At 61.9% G+C, this 12,120-nt stretch overlaps 1 protein-coding gene across 2 annotated transcripts in view; it reads left to right on the plus strand.

The window, feature by feature from the left end:
* Positions 1–11,993, plus strand: part of ADAP1 (ArfGAP with dual PH domains 1) — a 44,340-nt gene extending 32,347 nt beyond the window's left edge. Inside the window, exons 5-11 of one of the 2 annotated variants that reach the window (XM_081297478.1) lie at positions 5,363–5,475; positions 6,091–6,237; positions 8,641–8,724; positions 9,094–9,156; positions 9,684–9,748; positions 9,929–10,157; positions 10,306–11,993. In XM_081297478.1, the coding sequence (XP_081153604.1) occupies positions 5,363–5,475; positions 6,091–6,237; positions 8,641–8,724; positions 9,094–9,156; positions 9,684–9,748; positions 9,929–10,157; positions 10,306–10,467 (863 nt within the window). In that variant the 3' untranslated portion in view covers positions 10,468–11,993. Of the gene's footprint in view, positions 1–5,362; positions 5,476–6,090; positions 6,238–8,640; positions 8,725–9,093; positions 9,157–9,676; positions 9,749–9,928; positions 10,158–10,305 lie in introns of both variants that reach the window. The other variant, XM_081297479.1, reaches the window with a different exon arrangement.
* The last annotated feature ends 127 nt before the right edge of the window (positions 11,994–12,120 follow it).

The following is a 12,120-nucleotide window of genomic DNA, read 5'->3' on the forward strand; positions in this document are numbered from 1 at the left end:
TCCCTGCCTCCAGCCGAGCCTCAATGGTGGCCTTTGATGGGCCCACACAATGCCCCATGTTGTCCAGGGGCCAGGCCACTGCTCGCCAGCAGACCCGCTTCCTTCCCTTAAGACTGGGTCCCTCCGGGAATGGCCCCGCCTCCTCCGCCTCCCTTCCTGGGGCTGAGTGGTGGCCCTCCTAGGATGCCTGGTTGTACCAGGCAGGGATGTCCCAGGGCTGCCACCACCCTCAACCTTTGTCCTGTCTTAGGGAGATGGAGAGGTACAGTGGGCTGGGACTTCCTGAGTGACAGGCCTCGCCCAGCCTTGGCTTACCTGGTGTGTGGTGGGGTCAGCCTGGTGCCCAGCACAGAGAGTTACTGGGCACTTGCTCAGTGTGGGTATCCCTGGGGGAGGATGCCAAATACCTTGAGGTGACATGTTTGTGGGGTTTGGTGGGAGGCGGGTGGGGCTGCCTGTCCCTCCCTGGGGCAGGATACTTGTGGGTCTTAGGACTGTTGGCCTTACCTCCTGGCAGCATTTCCCCCCAGGGGTGCCTCAGGGTTTGGGTGCTGTGCAGTGGGGAGGGGCTCTCAGATACCCCCGAGGGGTGGCCCCAGCAGCTCTGTGCAGGCGGCCTGGGCCTGGGGTTATTGTTCACGCGACCCCTCTAGGGACTGTGGCTGCTGGCCAGCCATTTAGGAGTGCCCGGGCCTCTTCCGGGCTAGTGTGTGCCCTTTGCTGTGGGGTACACCCAGGACAAGAGGTGCACAATGGCTCAGGAGCTACCAGCCCCACCCTTTGGCCTCACCTTAGTATCTGTGGCCACTGTTCCTGCCTGTGATGGCTGAAGTCACATCAGGGGCCCTGTGTCCAGCTGTGCCGAATGTTCTGGATAAGTCCAGTGGTCTCACTGGCTCTCAGGGACCATGGTGGTCTAGCAGACCTCGCCTCAGCCCTGTCCCTTTGATAGAGCCAGAAGGGGGTGGTAGAGGTCTCACGGGCAGCTGGTGAGGCCCTGACTCAGTGCCAGCTACCCTGCTGGTCACTGTGCAGCCCTGCAGCACCAGGCAGTGTCTCTGGGCCCTATGTAGCTTGGGAGCAGGGGCCAGTGGGGGCCACACGCACCGGGTAGGCCTCTGCACCTTGAGCCCACTCAGGATGGATGGACCCGAAGCCTCGCTCCACCTGCCTCCACGTGGCCCCCTCTCCCCTCTGGAGTTAATTCCCAGTGTGAGACCCCAGCAGGCAGCTGTGAGGCCCCCAGAGTGTGGGTGCTGGTTCCTGCCTCCTCTATCAACTTAGAAGGTGCCCAGAGGTCCTGCCCAGGTGACAGGCCAGCAAGGACCCAGGGAGTTTGGGGACAGAGCCCAGGTGCCTCGGGCAGTGGGCAGGGAGAGGCAGAGTCCTGAGAAGTTTCACAGATGTGGCCTTTGGCTCTGGGTTGAGCTCTCCAAGGTGTGGCTGGCCCACATGGACTCGAAAGTCCAGAGACCTGGTCCTGGGCCTGGGTTGGGCAGGGTTGGGTGAAGGGGCCTCAGTTTCTCTGATGCCGTCCCCCCCCACCACAGTCCCAGCTCTAGGCTCACCTTTCATTGAGGCAACACCCTAGCAGGAGACCCCTGACAGTGGGAGAGGGCCCCACCTAGAGGCCCAGGCACAGAATGCCCAGCCACCCACCCACCACTCAGCAATCCTGGCTGTCACCCTCAGAGCAAGGCCATACAGTTCCCTGCCCCAATTAAAAAAAAAAAAATACCCACACACAATTTATATTTACGTGGCATGATTGACGTACACTTTGCATATCCGTTTTGGAGCACAGTTCTCAGAGCTGCGGCAGACGTGATGTACAGAACCCCGACTTCACCTGAGAACCCCGCAGACCTCTTGCCTGTCCCTGCAGCCCCTGTGGCCACTGCCCTGCCTTCTGCCTGTAGCTCTGCCCTCCTGTGTCGCTGGGTGGAGACGGGCAGAGTGTGCCTGGCTCCCTCCCTGGGCACACAGGAGGCTCCTCGCATTGCTGCAGGTCCAGGGTGGCTCTGTGGCAAGGTGCACCACGGTGGGTGTGCTCTGTTCCTGCTGACGGATTCGGGTTGTGTCCGGTTTGTGACTCTTGAGAGAGTAAAGCCATCACCCGTGCACATCCTTGTCATTTCTCCTGGACTTTCACGGCTCTCTGGTCACATGCACGTGTGTTTCCCATAGAAGAAGCCTCCAACCTGCTTTGCAGGTGGTCTGCCGTTCATGTCCCCAGGGCACTGTAGCAGGCCTGCCGCTCTGTGTCTAGCTGGGTTTGCTGTCCTTGAGTGCATGCAGTCCCCTCATGACGGAAGCGCAGCATGCTCCAGTGCGCCTACTGCGGTCGGCCCCAGAAGCTTCTTTACTCTGGAGCAGAGGCCGCTTCCTGGGGTGCTGGGTTCAGCATGCAGTAGGTACTCAATTAGTGCTGAGCAAGTTGACAGCCTGTGCCTTGGGACCGCAACTTCCAGAGAAGTTGGTTGCTGGGTCCACCAGCTTTGAGTGTGGGCAGGAGGACAGTTGTGTCGGTGCCTGTGAGTACATCCTGGAGTGGGGGGGCCGGGAGCATGGAACAAGGGCCCGAGCAGCAGAGGTGCAGGCCCTGCTGGCTGTATCGCTGGCCAAGGGCCCAGTCTAGGGTGGGCAGGTCCTCTAGCCAGGTTGTTCGGGGTCAGGACAGAGCCTGGACACTTTTCATCCCTGGGATGACCCTGTTCCTGAGAAGGAAGCAGAGGCTCTGGAGGTTTGGACTTGGGTGCAGGGACCCTGGCCAGCACCCATCTGAAAACACCCTCATGTCTAGATGAGGCCTCCTGCTGTCTCGCCACATGGACTCTAAGTGCATCCCTCGCCCTGTGGCCTCGAATGTGTGCTGGACCACGAGCATCCACAGAGCCGCCTCTGTGCTCAGCCCTTGGCAGCAGCAGCAGCTGTGGGGGGCAGCTGGTCAGCAGGAGCCCAGAGCCTGCCCTGCCCCGTGGCCTGCCGGCTCCTGAGGCACTGCTGCCACCTGCTGGGCACTGCCGGTATGGCAAGCAGAAAGGCGGCTGGTGGGCTGGGGCCAGCACATGTACCTGGGAAGTTCTGGGCATAAGTGAGGTGGGGGTGTGAAGTGCCTGCCAGGGGCTGGGCCACTCTGAGGCTGGGGGACACTTTGCTGCCAACATCCTTACTCTGGCCTGCTTGGGAAGGCACTATCCAGCACTCTTTGGAGTCCTGCTCAGCAGCTGGGGTGGACCTGCCGCTGAAGAGGACCAAGTGGCCCTACACCCTGCCTGGCCTGGTGCCCACTCAGTTGGTCAGCGCATGTTCTGAGCATGTCCTGCTTGGGCACTGGGGATATGGTGGGGGGGGGCAAGGGCAGGTCAGCATCTCCACAGGCTTCAGAGATTCTCACGGGGCCCCTGAAGTTGTAGGGGTGGCAGTGGGCCATGCCCGGCTCTGTCCGGAGACAGAGCTGACCACCCCCTCCTGACACAGGCTTCTGCCTTTTATGGCCCTGTGTCTCAGGGAGCAGAGAAACAGCCCTTTGTCTCTGTTGTTGGGGATGAGGCTGCCCAGCAGCTGAGGGGACGTGATGGGGGACTTGGTGGTCGGGTTGAGCGGTGTCTGAACCGTGAGGCATCCCAGCCGTCAGGGTCTGGCTCCGCGGCTGCTGGATGGTGATGAGCACGCGCAGGGGCTGCCCTCCCACAGTGGTGCCGCCAGCCCTTCCCTGCATCCAGGTGACGTTCCCCTCGAGCCCCTCCGGTGACACCTCATGGAGCTTCCAGACCCTGGGGGCAGCAGGACCCTGTTCTCAAAAGAGAGCTGCTCTGAAACCCAGCAAGCCCACCGTGTCTGCCCAAGAAAGACCCTGAGAAGCACAGGGCTGTGTCCACTGGGTGGGAGGACATGTCCCTACTGTGCAGTAGAGCCCAGGACAGCCCCAAAGTGGAAGCAACCCAGATGTCCATCAGCACATGGGACATGTGGGGCCATGGGCAACTCACAAAGGAATCTATTGCATATGGCAGCTCAGGGGCAGCTCCAGAGAACATCCCGGGGAGGGGAAGTGGCAGGCTACCTGATTCCATGAAGTTCCAGAGGGACGGATGGAAGGATGGGAAAATGGATAGGGGGATGAATGGATGGGTAGACAGACAGATGAGTGGGCTGGGCTGGGTGGGTAGGTGGATGGTGGATAGATGGGATGGGTGGGTGGATGGGATGGGTGGATAGGGGGATGGGTGAGGGGGATGGGTGTGTGGATGGGTTGGAGGGTGGGGTGGAAAGATGGATGAGTGGGTAGGTGAGTGGGATGGATAGGTGAGACGGGTGGATGGATGAGTGGGTGGGTGGGTAGGTAGATTGGCACATGGATGGGTGGGATGGGTGGATGGATGGGTTGGAGGGTGGGGTGGGAAGATGAATGAGTGGGTGGGTGAGTGGGATGGATAGATGAGATGGGTGGATGGGTGGATGGATGGGTAGGTGGGTTGTTGCATGGATGGGTGGGACAGGATGGGTGGGTAGGTGGATGGGTGGGTGGATAGGTTGGAGGGTGGTGGGAAGATGGATGAGTGGGTAAATGAATGGGATGGATAGGTGAGATGGGTGGTGAGTGGGTGGGTTGGTGCGTGGGTGGGTGGGACGGGATGGGTGGGTAGGTGGGGGGGTGGGAATGATGGTAAAGTGAAGCCTAGTGGTGTAGGGAGGGGAACAGATGCTTTGGAGTTGGGTGGTATGGGAGTCATTTACCACGGCTCAGTGACCAAAAACCACCCACACTTATTCTTGTAAGTGACACCTGGTGTCAGAACTGCAAGGTGACTCTCCAGGGCTTGAGCAAGTGTGCGGCGTGCTGTCGGGGACTCTGTGTGGCCCAGGCCTTGCTTGGCATCTCTCCACCTCTTCCCTCTCGTCTCCCTGCCTTGCCTCCGTGTGGTGACCACGTCCCCCCTGGCCCCCCAGGACACCTCCCATCCCATGGTCCTCAGCCACCTCTGCAGATCCTTCTGTCACCTAGGTGTGGGGAGACCAGTGGACACTGGGGCCACCACTGTGGGCACGGGTGGCCCGTGGGTGTGCACCCATGCGACGGGGTGGGACTGGGTGCTGGTTCTCCTTCCCCTATGCAAGCTGGGCCTCCCAAAGGGCAGCAGGTGGCAGCCTACGTCCTGGTGGGGACGGGGAGGGGGCCTGAGCCCCAGCACCTGTGGCGTCTTGGCAGTCAGCCAAGGTCAGGGAGGTGGAGGGACCCTGGGGACAGGTACCTACAAGGACAGCTGGCTAAAGGCCCAGTTACTCGTCCCCTCCTCAGGCTGGGGTCCGTCTGCTCAGGGCCTGGTTCACTGTGACCCTCTGTCTCCTCTCCACCCAGGGTACCGCGAGGGCTTTCTCTGGAAGCGTGGCCGGGACAACGGGCAGTTTCTAAGTCGGAAGTTCGTGCTGACGGAGCGCGAGGGGGCCCTGAAGTACTTCAACAGGAATGACGTGAGTGGGGTGCGGGCCAGGGTGGGGCGCCTGTCTCCCGTGAAGGGGCCACCCCCATGGCCATGGCCTGTCTCCCGTGAAGGGGCCACCCCCATGGCCACGAGGCCAGTTCCAAGGGACAGACCTTGAGGATACAGCCCAAGGACTCACCCCTGTGGGACACCCCCCAATGGCCTCTGAGGATGCTGCCTGGGAGAGGACAGGGCTTGGGGCCCAGGTGTGGGGAGGGCACAGCTCCCTGCCCACTGCCTGGCCACCCCTACCATGGGCACCGTCATGGCTGCAGGCCCCCAGTACAAAGGGGGGAAGGAACTGGGGTTCAAGCCAGTAGCTCTCAGGGGACAATCCAGATGACAGGGGAAGGTAAAGGGAAGGGGTGTGACACTGAGTGCCCCCTACAGAGTGACATTTAGTCTTTATGTCCAGGGAGGGAGATACTATTACCTTTGATTTACAGACCAGGAGGCAAGGCTCAGAGAGGTTAAGTAACTTGCCCAAGGTCACACAGCACAGAGATATGCCATCTGCATCCATATACAGCCTACCCTCTCCTTCCTTCTAGCTGAGCTTAGACAATGGCCCTTGCCTGATGCTCAGATCAGTCTCATTCTGCAGGCCAAGGAGCCCAAGGCTGTCATGAAGATTGAGCACCTGAATGCCACCTTCCAGCCGGCCAAGATTGGCCACCCCCATGGCCTGCAAGTCACCTACCTGAAGGACAACAGCACCCGCAACATCTTTATCTATCATGAGGATGGGAAGGTGGGGCATGTGGGCTGGGTGGTGGGGGTTGGGCATGGGTCACCATGTGGGCTGGGTTATGGGGGCTGGGCATGGGCCACTGAGGGGGCCCTTACTGTCTCAGCAGGGATGCTCCTGTCCCCTGCAGGGGTCTGCAGCTCACCCAGCAGCATCCGTCACCCACCCTCGTGCATAGGGGGGAGCCTGGCCTGGGCCCCTGTGGGACAGCAGGGGTGGCTCTGGCTCAGTCAGGTCTCCTGAGCTCCCACTGGCCCTGCAGGGGGAGGGCAGTGCCACTCCCCCCCCATGGCTGTCCCACCCGCATCTCTGGAGGGGTGTGGCAGGGCCCCACCAGCAGAGCTCCCCAGAGTCTGTCCTTTGGTCCCTGGGCCAGACGGCAGGACCTCAGAGGTGAACCCAGACTCTCTCTTATTCTGCTTTTCACTTCCATTTTCACCCGTGTGCACATCGTGAGTGTTCCGCAGGCCGGAGGCGCCCTCTCCCCAGGTGGCCACCTTCCCAGGTCTCTGGCAGATCCTTTGGCCTGATCTGTCACTTTCTGTACCTTCTGGGGACTCCTGCTGAGGAGGGCTCCCCTGGGGCCTGCAAATCCCCCTCCTGACTCTCCTGCAGTCTGCCCACACCATCCTGACAACTTGAAAATGACATCGAACCTGCGCCCCGGGCCGGCCTCCACGGCTCTTCCCTCCTGCGCGCTGTCTTGTCTCCCTGGGTAAACAGCCGGGCTTCCCGAGGTGGCCTGGGACTGTTGAGGCACCAGGCATCCTAACGATTGCAGACTCACCTCATGGTTCTGCAGCCTGGGCCCCAGTTCACTGTGGCTTACACCCTCGTTTTGGTGGAGCACACCCTTATGTAGCTTCCTGAGAAAAGTGCCACATCCCGCACACGGGGAGCCCTGCCTTCCCCTGCCTGCAGCCTGGCTGGCTGGACGGTTCTAGGCTGGAGGATTTCTCCCTCATTCTGAAGGCCCGCGTGCTGAGTTTTCTGCCCAGCATCACCCCGAGGTTTTCATGGTTTCTGGTGACACGCCTCCTCCTGGGCCTGTCCCCTCGGTTGTGCTGGCCCTTTCAGTCCAGCGACTCCTGTCCAGGAGGCTAGGGAGCATTTCCTTGAATAATTTTCTCCATCTGTTCTTTTCCCAGGACCCTGTTATCCCAAGGTCTGTGCTCTGAGACTCGCTCTCTCCCTCATTTTTCTTCTTTTTTTAATTGGGGAATTTCTCCAACTTGTCTTCCAGCTCTTTGTCAGGGGCTCACTTGCTCTCAAATTGCTCACCCCTTGGGTTCTTGGAATGTCCGTCTCCAACACTTGTGTCAACCAGCAGGTGGTGGGAGGGAGCCTGGCTCAGGGGGTGAGTGGATGTCCACTTTACCCAGGGGTCTCTGACTTCACTGTCCTCTGGGGCTGTGGCCCAGGGACAAGAGAGACTTTTTTTTTTCCTCAGTGAGTCTCTTCTGGGACCCTAGTGTCCCACCCTCCAGGGACAGCTGTGGTGTCTGCTCTGTGCTGGGTCCTGTGGGGGGGGGCAGAGAGGACTCATTGGCCTGCCCTGCCCTCGGGCACCGTCCGTGGGGCCGAGAGGGCCAGAATCCCAGCTGCGCCAGGCTGAGAGCCAAGGTGGAGGGCAGAGCTTCGGGAGAGAGTGGCATGTGAAGGCCCCGGGGCAGGAGGAGGGGGACGCGCTTGAGCTGCAAGGCCAGGGGAGGTACGGAGAGGAGGGCACTTGGCCTTGCAGAGGTACCGTCCCGGGCCCTTCCAAGGCCTGCAGTGGGAGAACTGTGGGAAGGTGGCAGGACCTGGTTTGCCATCAACCAGGAAGTGCTGCGGCCGGGGAGCGGAGGCTTCGGGGCAGGCCAGGCCTGTGACCCTGGAGGGGTCCTGAAGGGCAGTGCCTTGAGAACTGAGGTGGCCAGGACTTGGGAATGGGCAGGACTGATCTGATGTCAGGGTCAGTGTGAGCCATTGCAACCCTGGGGTGAGGGTCACGGGCAGTATGTGGCCCGTCAAGTGGGTCTGCAGCACGGGTTCCACAGACGGGGTTGGGTGATGGGCAGGGCCTGAGGGTTGAGGAGGGGCAGGTGGGGGAGCCTTAAGGGGCGGGGCTGAGGTAGTGCAGGTGGCCCCCACACTGGCTTGGTGGTGGCCTTGCAGGACCGAGGGACACAGGAGGTGGAGGGCTTGGGAGAGGAGAGGTGGGGGTGTTGGGGTGGGAGCCCTGCACCTGGGGAGCAGCCGACAGGTGGGCACGAGACCCGTGGGGGGATGGTGGCCCAAGTGGGGACACAGCCCATCCCCCAGTGAGGCTGCCAGGAGCCTGTGTCAGCCCCAGAAGAGGGCAGGGTGTGTCTGGTGGCCTTGGGAGGCCCCTGGGCTACAGCTCACACAGCCTTTGGCCCCTAGGAGATCGTGGACTGGTTCAACGCACTGCGAGCTGCCCGCTTCCACTACCTGCAGGTGGCCTTTCCAGGGGCCAGCGATGCAGACGTGAGTGCTGTCCCATGGCCACCTCCCAGGGTTGGGGGACACCTAGTGGTGGACATCTCAGCCCTCATGCCCCCTAGTCTGGGATGGCTTTGGGCCCCAGGGTGGGTCACAGGACTGACCAAAGGCTTGCACGGGCCCCCAGAAAGGTCCTCCTGCAGACTGGTTTAAGGCCAGCCCCAAAGTGACCACAGCTCCCTGGGGAATTTTAGCTCAGAGTGGACCGAACGTGTAGGGGAGGAGGAGAGGAAGGAGAGACAGGGGAGTAGGGGCGACCTCACCCCAGGTGTGTGGTGGGGTCCCTGGCCTGGAGGCTGGGCCAGGCTTCTGTGGGGCCAGCCTGGGTGCCTGACCCACCCGTTTCTGCCCCAGCTGGTGCCGAAGCTCTCCAGAAACTACCTGAAGGAAGGCTACATGGAGAAGACGGGGCCCAAGGTGGGTCTGCAGGCGGGTGGGGTGTTGCCGGGCACACTCCAAGGTCAGCTGCTTCTCCCTGTTGCCTGGGTGGGCAGGGACCCGGCACAGGGCACAGTGGGGCAGGACCTGCCAGGTGCCTCCCGAGTGCTATTAGGCACAGGTCGGTCCTCTTGGCCCTTTGCTGGGTGGGAGTTCCAGCCAACCCAGGACCACCCTGGGCTTTGGGTGCTGGAGCTCTGGGTCAACCTCAGCCTTCTGGCCCCAGGTCCCTTCATGCCATTTCCTGCTGCCTGGGGATGGAGGACTCTGGTGGCCCCCGAGGTGGGACAAATTCTCAGTGGGGACATGTAGGTAGGAGGGCCAGGGAAAGAGGAGCAATGGTGAGGACTTCATGCCTCTGGTCGGTGGGCAGAGCAGGGCCCCGCTGGACACATGTATAAGTGGACAGTGAATGGCCCCAGCCCCCTGTGTGAACTGTGGCCAGCCAGGGCAGGGGCCTGGTGGGGCTGGCCAGCTGGTCACCAGTCCTCCCTGACAGCAAACAGAGGGCTTCCGGAAGCGCTGGTTCACCATGGATGACCGGAGGCTCATGTACTTCAAAGATCCCCTGGTAAGGAGGGTCCAGCTGGCAGCCACCCACAGAACCGGCTGACCGGCTGCTTCCCAGTTCGGCCATGGCAGTGTTGATGGGGGTGGCTCCCAGGGTCCTGGCCTCAACCTTGCCCAGTTCTGGGTAAGGTGGGGCTCGGGGCAGGGAGGGTGGCCAGCTCCAGCTTGGTCCCCGCTGTAGGACGCCTTTGCCCGAGGAGAGGTCTTCATTGGCAGCAAGGAGAGTGGCTACACAGTGCTGGAGGGACTCCCACCGTCCACCCAGGGCCACCACTGGCCACATGGCATCACCATTGTCACACCTGACCGCAAGTTCTTGTTCACCTGCGAGACGGAGTTGGACCGGAGGGAGTGGGTGGAGGCCTTCCAGAAGGTGGTGGACAGGCCCATGCTACCCCAGGAGTACGCAGGTGAGGGCTGGCCACTGAGGTGAGGCCCCAGGCCCTGTGTCCACACTGTGGGATGGCCTCTGGCTGGACGGAACCCCCCAGGTGGGTCGTGCGGGGAAGGCTTGGGCTGAGCTGACCAGCTTGACCAGGCTGTCTGTCCCATCTCCAGTGGAAGCCCACTTCAAGCATAAACCCTAGCGAGAGACGGTCCATCCAGAGGCCTGAGGACACTGGACTCGGGACGTGTTGGCCAAGGATGCAGCTGGACGGGGAGGCCTTCTCTGGGGCAGCCCTGGGCTCAGCTGGGTGGAGCCTGAGCTTTAACCACTAGGAGGCACTTGAACCTCATCAAAGGCCCATCTGCCTGTCCCAGCCCAGCCATGCTGCTGCTGCTGACCACACCGGCTGACCTGTTCCTCTCCCTGCCCCTGGACGCCTCTCCTGATGGCCCTGCAGGGTCTCCCAGCTCAGGAGCAGCCCCTATGAACTCCTGGATACCTGCCCAACCTGAAGGGACTTCTGGGCCTCTGAAGTGGACCCTGTGTGCTGGGTGGCTGTGGGCAGCAGTGGTAGCAGTGGGCTGGCTGGGTCACTGGGGACTCTCGGACCTGCCGCATGCCCCCCTCCCTTCCCCCGTTGTGACAAGTATTTATTGGGTATCTGCTGTGTGTCAGCCATGGGTCTGGGGCCAGCAGAGGCATGTGGCCCTTGTCCTCAGGGGCAGTTTCCCAGGAGAATGGTGTGTGCGGATCCTGGCCCTGCCAGCTGGGGCCCTGGCTTCGGGCAGGAGGCCGGAGGGGTTCACCAGGGGCTGCCACGTGCCATGAGGGGACCTAGCCACACCATCTGCTCATGGGCATCTGTGCCCAGCTTGGTGCTCAGCCTTGACCAGTGATCCATGCCCACCGGCCCTGACCTTTGAGGACGATGGCTGGCGCCACCAAGAGGCCCCCAGAGGCAGGGGTGACCCTGTACCCCTCTGCCCCTGGGGCCCTGCTTGCTGCTGGCTGGCCAGCAGTTAAAGCCACCTCATATTTATTTCTCACCTCGTCTCCTTCCGTGCTGCACTCTGGCCGTGCAGGACAGCTGGGCTCCCTTTCCATGGGACCCCTACAGGGCAGGTCCTGGCCAGCTGGACGGGCTTGGTGGAGCTCTTTGGTGGTAGATGCATCCAGGGGTGACCTGGGTGACTCCAGCCCTTTCTAGCAGAGTCATGCCCCGGAGGAGATGGGGGAGGGTTCCTAAGGCCGGGCACCCTGCTGCCCTGTGTCACATCCTGGAATAAAGTGTGGCTCTGGTGTGGTCCCATCTATGTGTTGAAGGCTGGGGTGAGAGGGGGCTGAGCTGGGAACACCTGCCCTCCATCGGCGCAGATGGACGACTCCCTGTAACAGGCCCATGGGCGTCAGCCCGTTTGACCCCAGCCCCCAGGCCAGGTTCAGATGGTCTGAGCTGGCACATCCAGAAAAGGCTGGTGGCCCACCCTGGGCTCACTGAGGCCCAGTCTCTGTGTCTTCCCAGGGGCCCCTTCCTCAACACCTCTGCTCCCACACCTGCCCCAGGCTAGGTCTCGGCCTGCAGCGGAGGCCCCGAGGTGCCCCTTCCCAGCAGGTCCTCCAGGGCCCAGCCCCCCTCCAACTTGTCTGCGGGTACCTCTGGTAAGGTCCACCCTGGCCTGGGCCACCCTGCACCCAGCCTGGGCTCCCCCCACCCCCTCCCACTTCTAAATGAGGAAACTGAGGCCTTGGGGAGGCAGGAGCCACTCTGCCTGGAGTCCCCTCCCTCCCTCATCCCACCACAAGAGTCACTGCTCACTGCCCTGCGGAGCTGCAGACACCTGGGTTCCCAGAGGTGGAGACTGGGCCCTGACACCACAGCACTGGTCCTGGGCTCCAGTGGAACAGCACAGTCCACTGTAGGGCCAGCCCTGGCCAGCCCTCCTGGGGGATCTGGACCTACTTCCACTATGGACACGTGCACATGC

Source organism: Spermophilus citellus, assembly GCF_964194105.1.
Source record: "Spermophilus citellus genome assembly, chromosome: 6".
In the NCBI taxonomy this organism is placed as follows: domain Eukaryota; kingdom Metazoa; phylum Chordata; class Mammalia; order Rodentia; family Sciuridae; genus Spermophilus; species Spermophilus citellus.